Source organism: Miniopterus natalensis, chromosome X, assembly GCF_054644295.1.
Source record: "Miniopterus natalensis isolate mMinNat1 chromosome X, mMinNat1.hap1, whole genome shotgun sequence".
NCBI classification, from domain to species: Eukaryota; Metazoa; Chordata; class Mammalia; order Chiroptera; family Miniopteridae; genus Miniopterus; species Miniopterus natalensis.
The window spans coordinates 16,857,119-16,878,793 of record NC_142103.1 but is presented as its reverse complement, the minus strand read 5'-3'; the positions used below and the strand labels follow the sequence as shown (position 1 = coordinate 16,878,793).

General features: G+C 45.9%; 1 protein-coding gene across 1 annotated transcript in view; it reads left to right on the top strand.

Moving 5' to 3' along the window:
• Positions 1 to 1,724: 1,724 nt before the first annotated feature.
• SLC25A43 (solute carrier family 25 member 43) overlaps positions 1,725 to 21,675 on the top strand; it is a 33,494-nt gene continuing 13,543 nt past the window's right edge. The window contains exons 1-3 of the mRNA XM_087813650.1: positions 1,725 to 1,999; positions 8,610 to 8,851; positions 12,136 to 12,308. Of these exons, the coding sequence (XP_087669776.1) occupies positions 1,725 to 1,999; positions 8,610 to 8,851; positions 12,136 to 12,308 (690 nt within the window). The remainder of the gene's footprint in view (positions 2,000 to 8,609; positions 8,852 to 12,135; positions 12,309 to 21,675) is intronic.

Genomic DNA, 21,675 nt, shown 5'->3' with positions numbered 1-21,675 from the left:
AAAACTAACATTGAAATTTTGAAACAGCAGCAGAGTGAGTGACTTAATTTTTGTTCATTGTTGTTGGTTAGAAAAGGAAATTCCCCCTATGTAATTATTGTGAACACTTTGCTTTGTGGTCACTCTAACATTGGGGAAAGGGAGGACAGGGAGGAAGAGTAACAATAGTCCATATGTCCCTGGCATCTATTCAAAGCAGTGTGCAGAATGTAATGCTCTTTTGTAAGAAACTTTTTATGATTTTTAAAATAAAAATAAAAAAAGAGGTTGGAAGACAGACAACAGAAGCCAGGGAAGAAAGGGGGTGAGGAGAAATGTGGAAGGGGAGTAATGGGGTTGTGGGGGAGGAAGAAACTTTCTTCTACCTTCCTAGGTTTCTTCAGCAGGTCTAATAATCAAATAGATATGAGACAGATTACCAAGAGAAAATAACTAAATTTGCCCTTGCCAGTGTTGCTCAGTGGTGGTGCACCGAAGGGTCTCCTGTTTGACTCCCAGTCAAGGGTCAAGGGCAGGTACCTGGGTTGCAAGTTCCATATCACTCCCCGTGGTGGCTGGCGTGTGTGGGAAGCAACCAATCCATGCCTCTCTCTCTTTTTCTCTCCACCCTCTCCACTCCACTCTCTAAAAAAATCAATGGAATATGTGGAATCTAAAGAACTTAATAAACTGATGAACAGAATAGATTCAATGACATGGAAGCATAGATGAGACTGATGAATGTCAGAGGGATGGAGGAGGGCGGGTGGGTGGAGGGGGAGAGAGTAACCAAAAAATTTATGTGCATGTATGCACAACCCAAGGACATGGACAATGGTGGGGAGAGGGACTGGGGAGGGGGAAGGAACGGGGTGGAACGGGTCATTGGGGAGAAAAAGGGACATCTGTAATATTTTAAACAATAATAAAACAAAACAAAACAAAACAAAAAAGGTGTAAAAAAAAATGACCATAAGCAAAGACAGATTCAAGAAGAAAAAAAAAGAAAAAAAAAAAATCAATGGAAAATCCTCAGGTGAGGAATAACAACAACAATGAAGAGAGAGAGAGAAAGAAAATTACTAAATTTAATTGCATACATATGTATGGGACCTTCACATAGATTAGAGAGTCAGAGACCCCACATATATGAGAGGTTCAGAGACAGAAAGGGAAAATGAAGTATATGGCATTCTCAGCTAAGGGAGAGGTAAAGCCCTTGGGGCTTTAGAAGGGAGGAAGGTCATTCCCAGGCCCAGATGAAGAGCAGGTATTCAGTAATTAGAAGTTTGCCCTGTCCTAGAAATAGGTCATAAAAAGTCGTTTCTCATGATAACTCTTATTATGGGCAAGGGCCCTAATTTAAATTCTTTAAGGGAGACGTAAAAGTTTCTCATGAGCCCTCAGGGTCTCTGTTGCCTTTAGCTCAAAATACTCCGCATACCACAGAGGCTCATCTTAGGGTGACTGATCCTGAACCCCTACAGGATGAACAGGAAGAGAGGCAGCCCTGGGTACTTAGGAAACAAGAAGTCTTGCTCAACAGCAAACAGAAACTTGCCAGCTGCGGAGCAGGCGGCAAATCCGGGAGGCTCCTCCGCCCCACCCACCGCACCCGGAGGCCGCCAGGGCGCGACGGGATTCCCCGCCCCGCAGCGCGTCCGGCCCCCATCGGGAGGGCCTGCCCGCCTCCTCCACCGAGAGCCCCGAGGTGTCCCGGGCCCGGGCTCTGCCGGCGCGGGGCGATGGCGACGTGGCGGCGGGACGGCCGGCTGACCGGCGGCCAGCGGCTGCTGTGCGCGGGGCTGGCGGGGGCGCTCAGCCTGAGCCTCACCGCGCCCCTGGAGCTCGCCACCGTGCTGGCCCAGGTCGGCGCGGCGCGGGGGCGCGGCCGGGGCCCGTGGGCCGCGGCGCTTGGCGTGTGGCGGGCCGAGGGGCCCCAGGCCCTGTGGAAGGGGAACGCGGTGGCCTGCCTGCGCCTCTTCCCTTGCAGCGCCGTGCAACTCACCGCCTACCGCAAGTAAGGGCCGGGCGCGCGGGAGGGCGGGCCCGGGGCTGGGACCGCCGGAGTTCCCGGGGCCAGGGCCCTGCCGTGGGCCCCAGCCCCTTTCCTGATCGCGTGGGCTCTCCTCTGGGCAGTTTAGTCAAAAGGTGACAACTACGGCCCCAAAGTGCAGTCCCCAAGTTTGTCACGTGCTCTTGGGATCCCTGCCTCTCCTGGTGCGGTTTTGCGGGGGCAGCCCTGGCCCAGAGAGGCTCACCGGGTTGGACGGGTGAGGAGGTGGAATGGGGCAAAAGGAGATCTGGGGGATGAAGTGAAGAGACCTCGGGAGATGGCTCCTGACCATTCCCACGGTCCACCAACTTGGAAACTGCCTTGGCTAGCCTAGGAGAGATCTCTTTGAAGGCGTGTGTGTGAAACTCTGTCTGCGTGACCAAAGCCCCCAGAAGAAAGTGTTTGGTAGGGGCAGAGGATTCAATCCATTGTCACAGGTTTCTACACACACACACACACACACACACACACACACCCCTAAATGAAGCCTGCCTTTAGGGTCCAACAGAGGCCTCAGCTTCCCCACCCCGTGCCTACTGCTCACTCCACACTGGCTGCCCACTGGCCCCATTCTTCTGTCAAGGCTTGAGGCTCACCTCACCAGCTGCTGCTTTGGAAAGGCTAATGCCAGGTGAGTCTTAAAGCTTCCTCCGAGCTCACAGATACTTTCATTTTAGCTGGAAACAAAGCCTAAAAGAACGAAATGGTAAATGATGGAATTTCAGGAAGAGATGTTTCTGTGTTAGGAAGGATGGTCCCTGTGTAGCTCATTAGGGAAGACAGTGCCAACTCCAAAGACTGGCCTTGGCTCTGAATTAGACAAACAGCCCACAGTTTTGACCACATTGTTCAGCCTTGGAGGCTCACAGTCAAAGAATGTGACTCTGGGAGGCCAGAGCTGGAAGGCTCACCTAGCAGCTGACAAGCAAGATGGAATCAACCTTTTCACGGAGTCTACCAGGCCAGGGCTCATTTCACCCAAGCCTGGGAGTAGAGTTACCTTGTCTTCCTCTGGGGAGGGAAGGCAGTGGGATCGACAGGTATTTCTGTCAAGGCTCTCTTTCCTCCCCAGCACCCTTGCCCTCAGCAACTTCTGGCCGGAAGTCTGTAAACAGCTGAGTTTTAATGACTCATCTCCCCACTTCACTGTCTTCTCCACCAAACAAACCCAGGGGAGGAAGGCAGAACTTCAAAGACTGGTTTAAGTGTTGTGTGGCTTTACTGCTAACCACCTAGTATATATACATCACTGGATTTTTTTTTTCTTAACATATCTTTATTGATTTCAGAGAGAGGAACGGAGAAGGGGAGAGATAGAAACATCAATGATGAGAGTCATTGATTGGCTGCCTCCTGCACGCTTCCCACTGGGGATCGAGCCCGAAACCCGGGCATGTGCCCTGACCGGGAACCGAACTGCGATCTCCTGAATCCTAGGTCAATGCTCAACCGCTGAGCCACAACCAGCCAGGCACATCATTGGATTTTTTAAAACAGCTTTTTTGAGATATCATTGACATAAAAACTGAATAAATTCAAGGTGTACAACTTGATATTTTGATATACATTGCGAAATGATTACCTCAATCAAGCTAATTAACATATCTATCACCTCTGTATAGTTATTTCATGTGTACGTGTACATGCGTATGTACATCACTGAATTTTTAAAACTCCTGCTTCCTCCCCTGTAAGGTCCGTAGCGTGGGAAAGAAATATGCCCATTTTACAGATGCAGAATTGGACTCAGACTGGCCATACCATTCATCAATGACACAGCTGAGCTCCTGACTTCAAATCTCCGTTACATGGTGCTGCCTTTCTCTCTGCCTTTATTTGACATTAATTTAACGAGTCTAATTTAACGAGTCTTCATTAAGTACCCACTGTATGCATGCTGCTGGGGATGAGGCAAGGATGAAAGGGCCATGGTCTCTGTGCCCCAGAACTGGAAAGCTATAGAAGAATAAGACTAGTATGTCCATAGCGTGTGATAGCTGTGGTTGAAGTACTATAAAAATAAACACTTCTGATGAAGGATGAGAAGGAAGAGATGGAAGACCTCACAGAGGAGAAAAACCATCTGAGTTTGGTCTTAGGCGAATGAGTAGGAGTTGCTTGGCAAAGATGGGGAGAAAGGTGTTGCAGGCAATGTCATGAGCAAAAACACAGGGGTGGGAAGGCATGCAGCATGACTGGAGCATAAGGTGTGTCTACAGCAGTAATGGGAAATACATCCAGAAAAGCAGGTTAGAATCAGATGGAGGGCCAGGTTAAGGAGCTTGGACTTGACTTGGTACTCAAGGGTGACTGTGGGAGACTTTTGAGGGTGAAGTGCTGTGATTAAAGCAATTCAACAGGAATAATTGCCACCTGGAAGGGGGGGGTGGAGGACCAGTTAGGAACCTATTGCATTAGTCCATGTGGCAGCTGAGGGCACCTGAAATAAATAGACTGGTGACCGTGGGAGTGGAAGAGATTTGATGCATGGGAGAGGAAGAAGAGAGAGTTACCTGGGCTTGGTTTGCTAATAATCTTTTCCCCTGCAAGATTATTTTCTTTCTGGAAACTAAAAGGTAGTATTTCAGCAAATGGCTAGGCATAGGTAGAGAGCAAAATGGTTGATTAATCATGATGTCACCCTTCCTACATAAAGATGATACCTTTGATCCATCATTAAAATATGGTTTTGGCCCTAGCCGGTTTGGCTCACTGGTTAGAGTGTCAGAGTGCGGACGAAGGGTCCTGGGTTTGATTCCAGCCAAGGGCACGTACCTCAGTTTCAGCCTTGATCCCCAGCCCTGGTCAGGGCTTGTGCAAGGAGGCAGCCAATTGATGCGTCTCTCATCTCCCTCTCTCTCTCTCTCTCTCTCTCTCTCTCTCTCTCTCTCTCTGTCTCTCTCTCCCTTCCACTCTCTCAGAAAAGCAATGAAAAAAGTATCCTTGGGTGAGGATTTATAGATGTAGATATATAGGTATAGATAGATATAGATATAGATGGTTTTGTTTTTGTTTTTCTTTTATTGATTTTTAGAGAAAGAGGAAGGTAGAGGGATAGAGATAGTAACATCAGCGAGATAGAAATATCATTGATCAGCTGCCTCCTGCATGCCCCCTACTGGGGATAGAGCCTGCAACCCAGGTATGTGCCCTGACTGGGAATCGAACCTCTTGGTTCCTAGATCCTCCACGCTCAACCACTGAGCCATACCAACTGGGCTCTTTGGTCCATCATTATACCGATTCACCTCTACTCTCTCCTGACCATGAATTTGCAAAATAGTTGGCTGGGGGTAATGGTACAGCCTATGATCATGGATTTAGCAAAGCATAAACATCCCAAATATTCAGAGAATGGAGTGGTCAAATAACTTGTCCACAAACACAATTAATGACAGACCTAGAGCTTGAAACCAGGTCTTCTGCTCCACAGTCCAGGACTCTGCCCACCGCTGTGATGCTGAAATGTCCCCTTACTTGGGTTAATTATCAAAAAAGTCCACTCAGGAGAGTCTATTAGGAGCTAGGTACTTGTAATAAGTAAATAATACTTAACACAATAGATGGCTTTCAAATACATCAAATAATACCCCCTCACCCAACTTTATACCGCAGCTGCTTGTCTGTCTGTGTAAGCATTGGTTTGGGTCCCTGCAGCTCTGAAATTGTTCATAACCAGCACCAAGTTCATAACCACTTCATGAGCTTGTGTTTGGTGGCTCAGGTGGATTAGGTTGAAGTGCTGCCAGTTCTAACTACATAGATCCAGTGTGTGTGTAATATTCATGTGGCTGAAAAGAAGGGTTTACTGCTGTTCACCAGCTTATTCAGCCTCATTGGCAAAAGCTGTGCATGTGTGTGGGGGTGGGGGAAAGAGCAAAAAGGGGAACACTGGTGCCCTGGCCAATCAGACAGGAGCTTAAGATGTGGGAACAAGGATGACATTATCAATGGCCTATTAGGGTTGCCTGCCTTGACTCTGTGATTCTAAGGGGAACGGTTAGTGGTCATTGCCTCTGTGTCAGATGGTCAGAGTCTGAGAAGGGACTGTCTTTGTGTTCTTTTGAATTTTGTGTATTTGATAGTAAGACCTCACTTTATAAGGCAATCTGGTAGAAGACAGGGTTTAGTTCATCAAGTTCATTCAACCAAAAGCTTAGTTCCTCTCTTGTTGCCCTTATTAGTCATTTCTTTAGCAGGACTGTTAAACTCTCTTATGACCAATGCTGAGTGTTAGCACAGTGTCTGGCACATTGTAGATATTCAGTAAATGGGTAATGAATTAGTTAGTGCCCTGGAAGTGCCAGGTGGAATAGGGAATACGGGTGAGGCAATGAGAATGAAGGCTGTTTCTTGTGGCATTTCTAAAGCCATCTTCAGGTTGTTCCAGTTTGCTGCGGCCCACTCCTCCAGCCAAGCATTTTCATTTCCTCAATCTCCCCTTCCCCTTCTAAGGTTACACCCCCCACCCCCCAACTTGACTGGCCAGAGGAGAGAGGAGGAGAGAGGAAACAAGGAAGTGTGCAGGCAGTGAAACTGAAGCAAATGACCCATTAGTGATTGCCAGATTTCATCACATGCATCTTGAAAAGGTAGCCGGTTAACTCAGATGACTTTCAGTTGGTACAGTTAAAGTACATTAACAAAATGAAGTCAAGATTTTCCTACAGCTTGAAGGAGATGAGTTTTTTTTATCAATGAGTGTTTCCTTGGGAGCAAGGAGCCATCCTAGAACCCCTTAAATAACTGCACCTGAACACCCACTCATTTAGGGCCCTGGTGTGCTGCCAAACTGAAGGAGCAGGAAAGAAACCTCCTCACTGGAGGCTTGCAAGCCAAAACGCTAGGGATATTCTACAAAACTTTTATTTTAGCCGAGCTCTGTTCACTTTCCTTTTATTCAAACCCTTGCTATCCCCCTCCCTCTCTCCCTCCCCACTCTCTGGCAGAAAAAATTTTCCCCCTGGTTTCCAAGTCCTTTTTTATTTTATCTTCATCTGCAAGGTGAAGTAAAATCCCTTTGTTCCTGACCAGGGAACGTGTAGGGTAAACATTCCCTTGTAACAATTTGTGCTTAGGTAGGCCCTCTTACCTGGGGGGGTGCTGCTTCCAAGAAGAGGAATTGTAACAGAATGGCATTCTATTTTGCATTTAGAAAAGTCCACCCAAAGCCATCTTTGACTGCATTGTAAAACTGCAGAGAAACACGAAAAATAATCCAGCAAACACCCACCATCCAGAATTGACAGCATGATAGTTAGTATAAAAGATACTTCAAATATCTTTTTTAATACAAGAAATAAAATGTTATAGCTCAAGCTGCAGTCCTCCTCTTCATTCTCTCTCTCAGTCCATCCCCTCTTCCACCTTCCCAAAGGTCTATTCTACACTTTTTTATATGTATCTATATCTATCCATGAAAAATATAAGGTATGATTTTGTGGGTGTTTCTTAATATAAATAGATCATTGTCGTAGACAATGACAATTGTCACTCCACAACTTGCTTTTTCACTCAACTTTATGATTTGTTTGTTATTACATAGTTCTAAGCTTATTCATTTAAACTATGTAGCGTCCATTGTATGGTGGTTTGACTCACGCTTACAAACAATGATGTATGTGTCTTCATATGTACATGTGCAAGAATTTCCCCAGGATATGCACGTAGAAATGGAAATGCTGGAGTGAAAGTAGTCATGCTTTCAGTGGTACTAGACACTACACGGTGGCCATACCAGTTTGTACTTCTATAAGCAGTGGGTGAGAGGTCCTGTTTCCATTCATCCTCATCATCACTTGATATTGTCAGACCTTTTAATCCTTGCTAATCTGCTAGGTGAGAAATGGTATCTTGTTATTGTTCTTATTTGTCATTTCCCTGACAACTAGTGGGATGGCACATCTTCTCTTTTAATTAATATATATATATTAATGTTTTTATTGATTTCAGAAAGAGGAAGGGAGAGGGAGAGAGATGGAAACATCAGTGATGAGAGAGAGTTATTGATCGGCTGCCTCCTGCACTCCCCCTACTAGGGATTGAGCCCTCAACCCTGGGCATGTGCCCTGACTGGGAATTGAACCTTGACCTCCCGGTTCATGGGGCAATGCTTAACCACTGAGCCACACCAGCCGGGCCAGCTAATATATTTTTAAAACTCATTTACTGGGGATGCTCAAAGTCATCATTTCAAGCAGTTTCATTTAAGTTTCAACAGAAGCAAAGGAATACATTACAGTTTGGTATTTACCAAGTACTTCTGCAAATTTATACCCCACAGGCAAGCCAGAGTTGACATTTATTTGGATAAAAGGAAGAAATGCTTAAAGTGAAGTGGGAAGAACTTAGGGTAGCTATAAATAAGAGGGTCGGGCATCTTTTCCTTATAGCTAACTAGAATTATATAAACATAGTAGAGTTGAATGTGTTACTCATTAATCCTAATTCATTAGTATGGTAGTTTTCACTTTGTAAAGCATGTCCAAATGCTGGAAGATGTGCAAGTAGTGTAGGCCACTCTAGCACAATCCATAGCTGATTCCCTTGGGCTTCTCCCCCTGTTTTCTCCCAGGTTTGTCATACTCTTCATGGATGACTTGGGCCACATTTCCCAGTGGAGTGCCATCATGGCTGGAAGTCTCGCAGGCATGGTCTCCACCATTGTAACATATCCTACAGACCTCATCAAAACGCGCTTGATTGTGCAGAATATGCTGGAACCATCTTACCGGGGGATCCTCCATGCATTTTCTACTGTTTATCAACAGGAAGGATTCTTTGCCCTTTATCGAGGGGTTTCCCTTACAGTTTTAGGTAAGATGGAAATTTTCGCCTTGTCCAAGGAAAAGCTGAATTCTTTGACATATATGAATGTATACCTTTGTAACTAATTAAATCCATTTTATTGAGGTCAGGGTCATATGGACACAGTCCATATAGGGCCACTTAGCTTCATTCTATTCCACAGCCATACACCCCACTCATAACTTTGACCTGTCACATCCTAGAGAAAGATGGATGATAGAGCGTGGAGGTGGCTCTGCACAAAATGATAGGAAGACAATCTAAAAAAAAAAAAAATGGTAGGAAGACAATCTCACACACTCCTCATCCAACTGTGGGAAGGAGTCTTAGTGTGCACACATGCACAGATGAGAACCACCAGGGTAGCAGTGGTAACTTCTGTGGTCTTTGGAGCTTCTGCCAGGGCTACACACACAGGTCACCTGGGACACCTAATGGCTAATCCAGCAGACTTTTGCCCTTTATCTGACCTTTTTTGCAACATTTGATGAGATTGATCACCTTTTCTTCTGGAAACTTGGCTTCTAGGACCCTACTGTCTCCGGGATGTCTTTCCTACCTGTCTGGCAGCTCTTTCTTATCTGACTCATCTGGCTCATCTGACACTGCCAGCCCCCTACATATCGCTAGTCCCCCAGCTCCTTCCTTAACTTTCCTTTCACCCTTCACACCCTCCCTAGTAGCCTCATCTAAGCTAGTGGCTTGAACAAGCATCATTGTACTCTAGTGACCCCCAATATCATCTCTATAGTAACATTTATTGGTGCTTACTGTGTGCCAGGCAGTGTGCTAAATGCTTTGCATACAGTTTCTCATTTAAGCCTCATTTTACAGAAGAGGAAATAGATGCTAATAGAGGGAAGCTAAGTGACCTGCCCATGGTCACATGGATAGAAAGTGGAAGATCCTAGCAATATAGCCCCAGAGCCCTCTCTCTTAACCACTGACTGCTACCAATTTCCAGGGGCAGTGCGAATACCTGATATTGGGCACCCCCACCCGATGCTCCCTTGGCACATCAAACTCAAGACTAAAGCTGATGTCCTTCTGTGTTCCCCAATGAATGCGATGCCTTTCTTTCACCCAGTGGCCCAAGCCAGAAGAAACCTAGATTAACTTCAACTCTTCCTCTCACTCCACTCTCACTTTAGTCATCACGTACCTCTTTGAACTGTCAAGTTTATCCCCCTTCTCCATCCCCATCTCCTCTGCCCTAGATCGCACTCTCATCAACATCTTTCCCATAAGACACCTACAAAAAGCTCCTCCTGCCTGCTCCCAGTCTTCAGTCCCTCTGTCTGCCCTGTGCACTGCGGCCAGGGTGTGGTGATCTCTTTAATGCAAGATGATCGGTTCACCACCCTCACTCCACTGCCCTCCCCAAAAGCCTTCACTGCCTCCTGATCTACGGGGAAAAGCCCTACTTCTTTATAGCCTACCAGATCCTTCAGAACAGCCCGGCTTATCTCCTCTCCTGTCACCCCTCCACCTGCACTGATACTCCAGTCATACAGAAATACTTGCATTTCCTGAAAATACCGCTCCCTTTGTACATGCTGTTCCCTCTGCCTGGACTGCCTGTCTACTCTATGTCTGATAAACTCCTACTCATTCCTCAAGACCCAGTTGAGAAGCTCTCTCTTCTGTGAAGTCCTTCCTGATTCCCCCAGGCAAAATTAACTCCTCTGATCCCTGTGCACATAAAGCACTTTGTATAGCGCCACCGCCACCCCACCCTTATGGCACCTATCAGCTGTCTCACCACTAGATGGTGAGCTTCTCCAGGAATTTAGCCTACTCTTCTTTGTATTCCTGAAGGAATAAAAGGTTCTAGCATATAACATAGGTCCTAGCACATAACATAAGCTCCACAAATGTTTTCTGAATGAAGGTAAATGGAAGATTGGGACATCTTTTTTTTTTTAATTTATTTTAAACCCTCGCCTGAGGATATGTTTATTGATTTTTAGAGAGAGAGAGGAAAGGGGAGAGAGAGATCAATGTGAGAAACATCGATTGGTTGTCTCCAGAACCCTCCCAACCGGGGACCAAACCCACAACCTAGGCACATGCCCTGACTTGGAATCAAACCAGTGACCTTTTGGTGTACAGGACGACACTCCAACCAACTGAGCCACCCTGCCAGGACTGGTACATCATTTTTAATGTGTTTATTAAATATAAATATTATACTATTCTAAGGACAATCAACCTCACTGTGTTATCCCCTTTTAAATCCCTTTTTGAGGAAGAAATGTAGTCCTTCTGTAAAATTCAAATGGTTCCCAAAGTTTCTGGAAGTTTGTGAATGTACCACCTACTGCACTCCTTGCTCACCATATTTTCCCAGAAAAGTCATGATGCCATGACATCAGTTCCAAAGGCAAGGTCAGGTAATCTCCCTCACCACTCCAGTCTCACTTTCCAGTTTTCATAGAATGTTTCTTTCTCAGCTAGAAACCAGTCCCTCCTGGCCTCCAAACGTTGATTAAGGGCAGCCACTAACTTTTTCTTATGAGAGTGATTTTCTTCCAATATTTTCTTTTTTACAATTTCAAACAACCAGAAAAGTTAAAAGAATTAGATGCACCCATATACCCACCATCTAGATGCTACAAGTAACATTTTGCTTTATCACATATCTGTCCATCTGTCCATCCGTCTAGCAATTCATCAGTCCATCCTATATATTTTTTGATGATTTGCGTATAAGTTGCAAACATCAATACACTTTACCCCTCAACCCTTCCATACATGTATCACGAACTAGATTAGACTTCAATATTTGTTTCTGGTTCTTTTTTTAACTGGTTTTTAATGTTTTTATTGATTTTAGAGAGAGAGAGGGAAGGAAAGGGAGAGATGGAAAGATTGATGAGAGAATCATTGATCAGCTGCCTCCTGCACACACCGCACCCGGGGATCGAGCCTGCAACTCAGGCTTGTGCCCTGACCAGGAATCAAACCGGCAACCTCTTGGTGCATGGGTCAACGCTCAACCACTGAGCAACACTAGCCGGGCTATGGTTCTTTTTAAAGTAAAATTTAATACAGTAAAGTGCTCAAACCCTTTGCAAACCATTTCATGCACTTTGACAAATGACACAGCCCCTATCAAAATAGAGCAGGTTATCATCGCCCAAGAGAGTTCCTTCCTGCTGCTTCGGTTGGAGTGAGTTTAACAAGCCCAGAGAGGGTCCTGTTTCCTTGCCCTGGATTCCCCACAGGCATTTATGTTCCCAAGCCAATATTTCCCTGGACTTCAGCAGCCTCCTCCTGGCCTTGTTTTGCAGGTGCTCTTCCTTTCTCTGCTGGCTCTCTTCTAGTTTACATGAACCTGGAGAAAATCTGGAATGGACCCCGAGATCGCTTCTCTCTCCTCCAGAACTTTGCCAACGTCTGCCTGGCTGCTGCGGTGACCCAGACCCTCTCCTTTCCCTTCGACACGGTGAAGAGGAAGATGCAGGTGAGGAGTGATGTTGGAGGGGGTGTGCGGAGATGCCTTGAAGTGTTAGTGGGTGGGTGACAACTGCAGAGAACACTGGCCCTGAGCAATGCCAGGTTTCCAAGATCGTGACTGTTCACACAAATATTACGCAAACCCCCATTCCAGGGCATTTCTGCTAATAACAGAGCTGTTGGCTCCAGCCCAAGGTGCTGTTTCTTTCCCATACTCTGCTTTTCTAGGGCTTTTATTACCGCCCCCCCCCCATGAGGCCCACTTTTCTTTCCTTTTTTGAAAATATATTTTTAATGATATCAGAGAGAGGAAGGGAGAGAGATAGAAACATCAATGATGAGAGAGTCATTGATTGGCTGCCTCCTGCACGCCCCCCACTGGAGATCATGCCCAAAACCTGGGCATGTGCCCAGACCAGGAATCAAACCATGACCTCCTGGTTCATAAGTTGACGTTCAACCACTGAGCCACACCGGCCAGGCCACTTTTTTTTCTTCTCTTCCTCATAGCTGCCACCACCCATGACATCAAGGCAGCCTCCTAGCTCCCTTTCCCTGGGGCCTCCACAGGGAGGAAAGGGTATTCTTGCTTTCGTAGCCACCCCTTACCTCAGTGAGGCGGACTGGAAAGAATCAAAATAAGCCAGGAGCTATTCAATAACCAAGCTCCAATAGTCCCTGACTCCCTTGCGAAGGAAATAATTACATTTGAAATGGGTCACTGTCTTAGTGGGATTGGCTCTGCATTTTCCTAATTGTTACCTGGGAAACTCACATTTTCTCTATAGACTACAGAAGCAACAGCCTGGTATCCAAGGTCCCAAAGTGAGTAACTGGCTTAGCCTAGAATCAGCCAATTTTGATTAAAAAAATAAATCAGTGGACCAAGTAAGGTTGGGAGTTACAAGCAGATCTGCACATGCACAGTGAGGGCAGGCTCAGAAGAACTCTGAGGCTTCGCATGTGCCTTTAACCCTACTTGCTCTCTGTAGCCTCCCTAGAACTCCAATCCAAGGGGTTGATATGTGTTTCTGATAAGCTGCTTGCATGTTAATTTGGAGTCAGTTGAATCCAATTTTAAATAATCAATCCCAGCTGAGTTTGTTTTCCCTCACGTCTATACCTTGTCCCCCTGCAGTCTCAGTGGCCCCTGGCTTCCCCTCTGTGGCTTTTTTGGCTGGGCTGGACCCCGCTTACCTCAGCACGAAAAAGCCTGAAGGTAGCCCTGGCCGGTTTGGCTCTGGTTAGAGCATCGGCCCATGGACTGAAGGGTCCTGTGCTCCATCCCAGTCAAGGGCATGCGCCTCGGTTGCAGGCTCGATCCCCAGCCCAGGTCAGGGCCTGTGGGAGGCAACCAATGGATGTGTCTCTCTCACATTGATGTTTCTCTCTCTCTGTCTCTCCCCCTCTCTCTGAAAAAATATCCTCAGGTGAGGATTAACAACAACAACAACAAAAGCCTGAAGGTACTTATCTCAGCCTATAAACTGCCTTCAGAATAATACACATTATGATGACGCCCAATTCTGCTGCCACCCCTTACCTCAGTATACAATCGTCCCTTTGTATATCTTCTGTAAATTTTCTGTTTATGTCCATGGCCTATTTTTCTAGGACAGTCAGCTTTTTCTACTGATTGGTACGAAGATTTTATATGTGAAAGATATTAACCCTTTGCTGTACATGACACACGTTTTTCCCAGTTTGACATTTGGCTTCTGATGCCGTTTATGCGCTGTTGTTGTACATGGTTTTAGATGTTTATGTGATTATATCTATTACTGTTTTTTGTTTCTAACTTTGCTTTTCTGTGCAAAAGGCCTACCCCGGTGCTCTGGGAGGGCAGCAAGTGCAAGCTTGAAAAGGCCAATCCCGGCATCTATTCATTGGTCAGTATAGGAGCAGCAAGCATTGCTGTTTGTCCAAAATCTCTTCGCTTTAGTAGATCAGAATGCTCTCAGGTGCCAATTAAAGGTGATCTTTCTCTCATAAAAAAACAAAAAAAAAAACCCACAATCATAGGACTATTCATTTATATAGATATTGAAATACTTTCTTGTTATAATTTTTACACTTATCACTTTAACATATTTCAACTTTACCCTGGATATGATATGTGCAGGAATCACCTGACTTTTACAAAGATAGTTTACCAATTGCTTAAGGATACATCAACCTTGCCCAGCCAGCGTGGCTCAGTGGTTGAGCGTCAACCCATGAACCAAGAGGTCACCGGTTTGGTTCCCAGTCAGGGCACATGCCCAGGTTGTAGGCCCAATCCCCAGTAGGGGGCGTGCAGGAGGCAGGCGATCCCTGTTTCTCATCAATGTTTTTTTTCTATCCCTCTACTTTCCTCTCTCTCTAAAATCAATAATTTAAAAAAGGATATGTCAACCTAAAGATAAGGCCTTTCATAGTGAGAGACAGGAAGCGCTTATTTGAGATCAAAGAGTAACTATTCGGGATGCTTTGATTCAGGCAGAAGCCCAAATAGTGTTCTGATTGGAAGGCAAAAGCAGTGGGTATTTGTGAGAAAGGGAAGGGGAACAATTACATCAATAGAAGGAAGGCATTGCTATTGGTGCAGATAACATAATGATGTTAATTCTAAACAATGTTTTTAAGTTTCAGTCCAGAAGTCATCAGTCCTGTAGTCATAATATCTGCTTTCTTGTTTGCAAGCAGTTCTTTGGAGCACAAGTTTGCTTAGGCCCAGCCCAAAGGTTGCTTTGCCCTGTTTAAACATTCTAAGGCTTGAGGCATAAGACGTGCAAAGCAGGTTTTCTGGCATGGCAGCTCTGGCTCCATTTTAAAGTGATTCCATTTATGTTATTTTTCTTTCTTTTTTTAAAATATGTTTTTATTGGTTTCAGAGAGAGGAAGGGGGAGAGAGAGAGAGAGAGAGAGAGAGAGATGATGAGAGAGTCACTGATCGGCTGCCTCCTGCCCGCCCCCTCCTGGGGGTTGAGCCCACAACCCGGGCATGTGCCCTGACCGGGAATCAAACCACGATCTCCTGGATCCTAAGTCAATGTTCAACCCCTGAGCCATGCCAGCTGGGCTATATTATTTTTCTTAATATACCATTTTTTAAATAATCTTTTCCCCCCTGTATTCTTTGATGTGACTTTTACCACATCCTCTAGCTCTCTAATACCTTTTACTACGTGGCAGGGCATCTCCCTCCTCATTGCTCTTCTTTTCAGTATTTCCATGATTATTCATGGTCATTTGTTTCTCCTGATGAACATTAGAATTACCTTGTGATTATGAATGGAATATGTTAAACCTATAAACTTGGAATAATTCATGTAAGATATTCTGTCTTTTTCAGGAATGCCATATATGTCTTTTAGCTTCAGTCTTCTTTCTTTAGATTGAACCATATGAAATTGTCAATATTCTACCTTTTGACCCACTCAAACGGTAATTTCATATGGTTCAACCCTTAGAAAAATTGACTTCTTCATATAGTAATCATGCTTTTTCTAAAAAAGATAGCTTCTCCTGGCCGGTGTGGCTCAGTGTTTGTGTCGACCTATGAACCAGGAGGTCAGAGTTCCCAGTCTGGGCACATGCCCGGGTTGCGGGCTCGATCCCCAGTGCGGGGCGTGCAGGAGGCAGCCGATCGATGACTCTCCCATCATTGATATTTCTCTCTCTCTCTCCTTCTCCCTTCCTCTCTCTCTGAAATCCATAAAAACATATTAAAAATTAAATTAAATCAAATTTAAAAGCTTCTTTTTTAAAAATGCCAGGGAGAGGTTTGTTGGGAAAGAGTTATGATATGCTAGAAGCTTTTTATTCTTTTTTTAAATTAAATCCTGGCCCTAGGAATTTCTCTTACTGTCAGGAGGGAGAATGGGCTCTCTCGCTGGTTGATTATCAGAAAATGGATGAAACAAAGGCTACTTATAGCACTGGCTACCATGCTTTGAAGATCATTTTTGGAAATAGTAGAGCCAGAGGCATCTCTCCAGCACTTTCTGCCACCTTTTATAATTTAGTGTTCCTTATGCATAGTTAAAGACCTTGAGGGGTAGGGGTAATCAATGAAAAAGGCTAAGACTCTGGGACCAATTCCAATGTGTGGGATTTTTTTCCCCCCACCAACCAATTCTCCAACACCAGCTGAGTGTCCTATAACTCAGCTCAACCCTGACACTATCTACCCAGAGACAGCATCAGATCCCACAGGTTAAGGGCTCAGTTCCACAAGACAGCCACCCCCACTTCAGATGCCAATCTCCAGTTCAGGTTGTTGACTAAGCTTCTGACCGGCTGGTTATAAATTCCCAGGACCCTTTCCCTGGGTTTGCTTAATTCACTAGAGCAGCTAACAGAACTCAGGAAACCAGTTTACTCACTAGGTTACCAGTTTATTATAAAGGATATTAAAGGATACAAATCAACAGCCAGGTGAAGAGATACATAGGGCACAGTCCCAAACAAAGGAGCTTCTGTCCCCATGGAGTTTGGGACCCAGCACTGTGGCACATGGATGTGTTCTGCTTCGCTAACCTGGAAGCTCTCTGAGCCCTGTGCTTTTGGGTTTTCATGGAGGCTTCATTACATAAGCATGATTGACTAAATCGTTAGACATCAGCAATTGATTCAACCTCCAGCCCCTCATCCCTCCCAGGAAGTCAGGGAGGTGGGACTGAAAGTTCAATCCTTGGATCACGTGGTTGATTCCCCTGGCAACCAGCCCCCATCCTTAGGTGCATTCCAAAAGTCACCACATTCACATAAACTTAGGTGTGGTTGAAAGGGGGCTGTTATGAATATCAAGACATATTTACCACTCCCATCACTTAGGAAATTCCAAGGGTTTTAGGAGCTCTGTGCCAGAAACAGGATGAAAACCAAATATATATTTCTTATTATAAATCACAGTATCACAGAGGGTTTTAGATAAAATTCAATGACATCTAAATATGGGAGTGGGGTTTCAGTGTTCCTCCAAAACTTGCGGCTTTCCTTTCTCCACCTGAGAGCTAGAACAATGACCTCTTCTGGGGGAATCTAGCCACCACTACATTCTACTCTAGAATATTTATATACATACAACAATGTACTATAAACTGGATTAAGATACACTAGAAGTGGGTTTGGGGGGGGTAAACTTGTTAATATTTCCACTTATATAGAAACCTTCTAGATAATGCACACACAGAACTTCAACAAAAAGCTTTAAATTAAATGCACAGTCATATGATTGCTGGAAAGAAAAGAAAAATCCAAAGAGGCAATTGCTCAGTTTTCAAAAAGTATGATCAGCATCCAGTTATGAATAACGTCATAAATGTCATCCAAAGATATAGAAAATGAATTCTTAGGGTTGTGGTCAAAGTGTTATTTAACAGGGGTTAATAAACATCATAATACCTTGTCCAGTCTACTTTTTTAAAAAAGTTAATCCCCAAGACAGAACCAGAGGCTGCTTTTAATTGTGAACATGCATTGCTTTCTCTGGCCATTAGATGTCGCTGCAGTAAATGGAGCATATCATCGCTATCAGAGGGCATTGGAGCCATAGAGCTAGTGATCTCTGTCCAGTTAACAACCTCCTAATCCCTGCTTGAAATACACCTTCAGTTTGGAGGATAAGAGGCCTAGAAACAATAGTTGAACTCTAAACCCTGCTGGAGTTGTTTTTTTTCCTGCAAAGCACACAATCCAAATTCTCCAAGACGAGAGAGCTTTAATAACAGTCTCCCCTCAGGTGAGTGGGCAAGGTTTGCCAGCAGAATTTGCAAGGAGGGAGCTTAGCGGGGGCAGCCAGGCTGCTCTGCCCTGAGCACACGTAATGAGAACATTTGCACCCCATTGGCTTTCCTCGTCGCACCTCCTATCAGGAAGCATGTCAGGTGTCTGTTAGATAACCTGTTGGCCAGGGAAGTTTGTCAACCCCCACAGTGACTGGCCACTTTGAATGTCTCCTTCTGCTAATGTCTTTACACACACACACACACACACACACACACACACACACACACACACACACACACATACATACATACATACATACACACACTGCCTGTTTAATGTCCCATCAAGTCAGAAGTCTCTTGAATATTAATGACAATAATCAGAAGTCTTGTTTAACTAGCTGAGCCCTTCCTTCACTGTGCTTACACTCATATTATTCCTTTTTCTTTTTCTTGACCTGGCTCCTGGCTGGCATGCTAGAGAATGGAGAGGTAAAGAAATCATGCATGTGCATGTTTTGATGGCATGGTTTCTGGTGGGAAGGGGGGTGGGTCAGCCCTTTGTACAAATAGAATGAGGTGTCCCCCACCTGGTGCGCTTTCATGGACCGACCCTAAGGCCACCCTGACTGAAATCTCCATGGCCACGCCTCAGTCCATTTTAGTTTAAGCTCTTCCAGGTATGGCCTGGCCTGTTCATCTTCATATCTCCCACAGCTGGCCCAGAGCCTGGGCCTGAAGAGGCTGGCAACACTTCGTGTGTTGAGAGAGTAGAAAGGGTAAAATATTGATGGAGATTAATTTATCTGACTAATCTATGGGCTCCTAGTAAGGACCTGCGATTCCTGAGCAAATGGTTCTCTGGACAGGCACGTGAGGAGAGAGAGAGGCAGGCTGCCCTGAAAATCTAGGGAGCAGCTGAGAACATGGGGCCTCCTGAGAGCATCAGGAGGGAGGCACCAGGCACAAGCGTGGTTCCCGCACAACTCTGCCTGCCACCCTCCCCTGTTGCCCATATTACATGTCACCATTTCATCAAATATAAAACTGAGTGTCAGCCGGTTGCTTTACACCCCAGGGGACTTTGACCCCATCAAGCTCACAAGGTAAGCAGGATTGGGCCAGGTCAGCATTTGAACTGAAAGCACATAAGATGAAGGACAAAGGTAGTCTCCGAGTGGCACAGCTGACCGGGCAGAATACACACAGTACCTGAGTGAAGGGAGGCCCCGGGCAGAATACACACAGTACCTGAGTGAAGGGAGGCCCCGGCCTGTTCAAACACAGATGCTAAGCCTGACCCAGATGCTTAACACCTCAGGCTGCCTTTGGTCAGCTGGACACTGTGGCCTCGCCAGGTGCTCCCAACGCGCCCCTCCCCCACATGGGGTTTCTCATGCTCAAGTCCACACCTGCATCCCTGCTCTCGCATTGCTGGACATTGCCACCTGGCAATCACCGCCCCACTGGCACCTCTGACTTAATACATATCAAACTAACTGCTTCCTCTGAAACTTTCTTCCCAGGGCTTTCCATTTCAGTGCCATCATGCCCCCAGTCACCCAGGCTGGAAATCCACAAGGGAGCTTTGAGTTTCCTCTTCCCCAACCCCCAATCAACCCTGAGGCCAACTGGTTCTTCATTCCCAACATTCCCAACGCCCCCACACTGGTCTTTCTCTTTGTCACTGTCCCTGCCCTAGTCAGGGACCTTGTCAGCTCATACCTAGGCTATTGCAGTAATCCTCCAATTGGCCTCCAAGATTAATTCTAAAAATGATCCTGGAGCAATAATGTACCAGGCACTGTGCCAAGTGCTAAGTGCTCTATGCTCATTATCTTATTTCATTCTTACAACAACCCTAAGAGGTGGATACTGTTCCTATCAAGCCCATTTTACAGCTGAGAACACCAAGGCATTGAAAGCTTCTGTAGCCTGCCCGAGTTCACCCACCCAGTAACTGAGCTGAAATTTAAGACCAGGTAGTTTGTCTCCAGGGGCAATAGTCATGTCAGTCCCTCCAGCCCAGCTCAGAGCTTCTTCCAGACTAACTTTCTTAAGATCTGCCTGTGTTGTCCTTTTTTGCCCCCAGAGAACAAAGGCTGAGCTCCTTGGCCTGGCATGCGGCCCTCACCAATTTTGCCACCCTCGTTGCACAGAGGCATTCCATATCGGGAGCTGCAAAATCAAACCCTAGCAGGGACTTGGAAGTAACATGAAAAAAAGAGAAAACAGGGAAGCCAGATAACACACATTTGCCCCCTAAAGAATAGGCTTTCAGATGTGTTCTGAGCCACCCAGGCTTTTGGCTTTCAAAAGCATTCTGGAGAGCTAACTGCGCTGTGCTCACAAACTGTGATTAGCATCTAAATGTGAATAGCAGGCAGGGATAAAGCGAGCCAGTGGAGGCTGTGGCAGACTCCCCTTCTCCAAAGGACGGATGCCATTTAGAAATGTGGGCGCAGTTTTTCCAGGGAGCCTAAGATCCAGATTTTCCCCCCCTCCCCCTAAAGAATAAGTGTGTTTCACATTTCAGGCACCTCTGCCTGGAGCACGTCTCTTCTGACCCCAAATAGCACATATCTGTTGCTTTTGTTTGACAGATGAGTGGGCTTTCCCCACCCCCAAAAGAGCTACCCCATCCCGACGGCTAAAGGCAGGTGTTTCGCCTTTGTAGAGGCACAGCGGGGGTGTTCCAGACCGCTGCAGAGGGGATGGCGAGGCAGGAAAAGCCAGTCAGCTAACGATGTGCTTTAGTAATAAAATGGAAGATGCTTCGTTTTCACTGTCACCCCTGCCCCCCCCCCCCAAGGGCACTGTTACTTTGTGGGATTTTTGCGGGTGAATGATGCTGTTAGTGTGCGCGTGCCCTTTGACCCAGCCAACTGAATTTTCAAAGCACTTCTGTACACGCCCCCACTGCTCCCATTTCTGCACCCTGTCGGAGCCACATCCTGAAGCCTCCTCTCACCTCCTACGGCGGGAGTCTCCTTCTGAACGCACGTAGCATACCCTCCCTATAGCTCTCGTAGGCCCGTGCAACATGCTTCCATGGGCTATAATCTTCTATGTCATGATTCCCTCTAGACTATGAGCTCTTTGCCTTTGAGACGTGTATCTTACACATTCGTATATCCTCACAGTGGGTTGCCTCTTGTAGCAGGCACTTGATACTTGTTTAAAAATGAATGAAGCTCAGGGCTGGCTTCTGGGAGGGATCTCACTGTGAGTACACAATCGAACCTTAGCTGCTGCGGGGTGAGCTCCAAGTCTGTGTGCTTGTCCCTACCCAAGTGGAAGGAAGGACAGCCTGCTCTGAGGGAACCCCTGCCTGTCCCCCGCCTATAGTCCTCGCCCCGATAATGCAGTATCTTCAATCTCCTACCTCAGCAGTCAGTCGGGTTCTGTTTATCTCTGCCCAAACAGCAGTTAACCTTTCAAGAGAGGCAACTATGCTGAGAAGACAGAGCAAAATAAATCGTGAAACCATTTGGATGTACACCCCCTCTTCAGTGCAACTCGCACTTCTCTGTGCGGTGCCTGGAAGTGCTTGACAAGTCATAGCGTCATAGAATTTGTATTGGTTAGTTTCTTGATTTCAGTAAATGTGACCTGATGTGAATGAATGTGTCTAAAGCTGTGCTTTCCTTGGTGGAGCGCTTC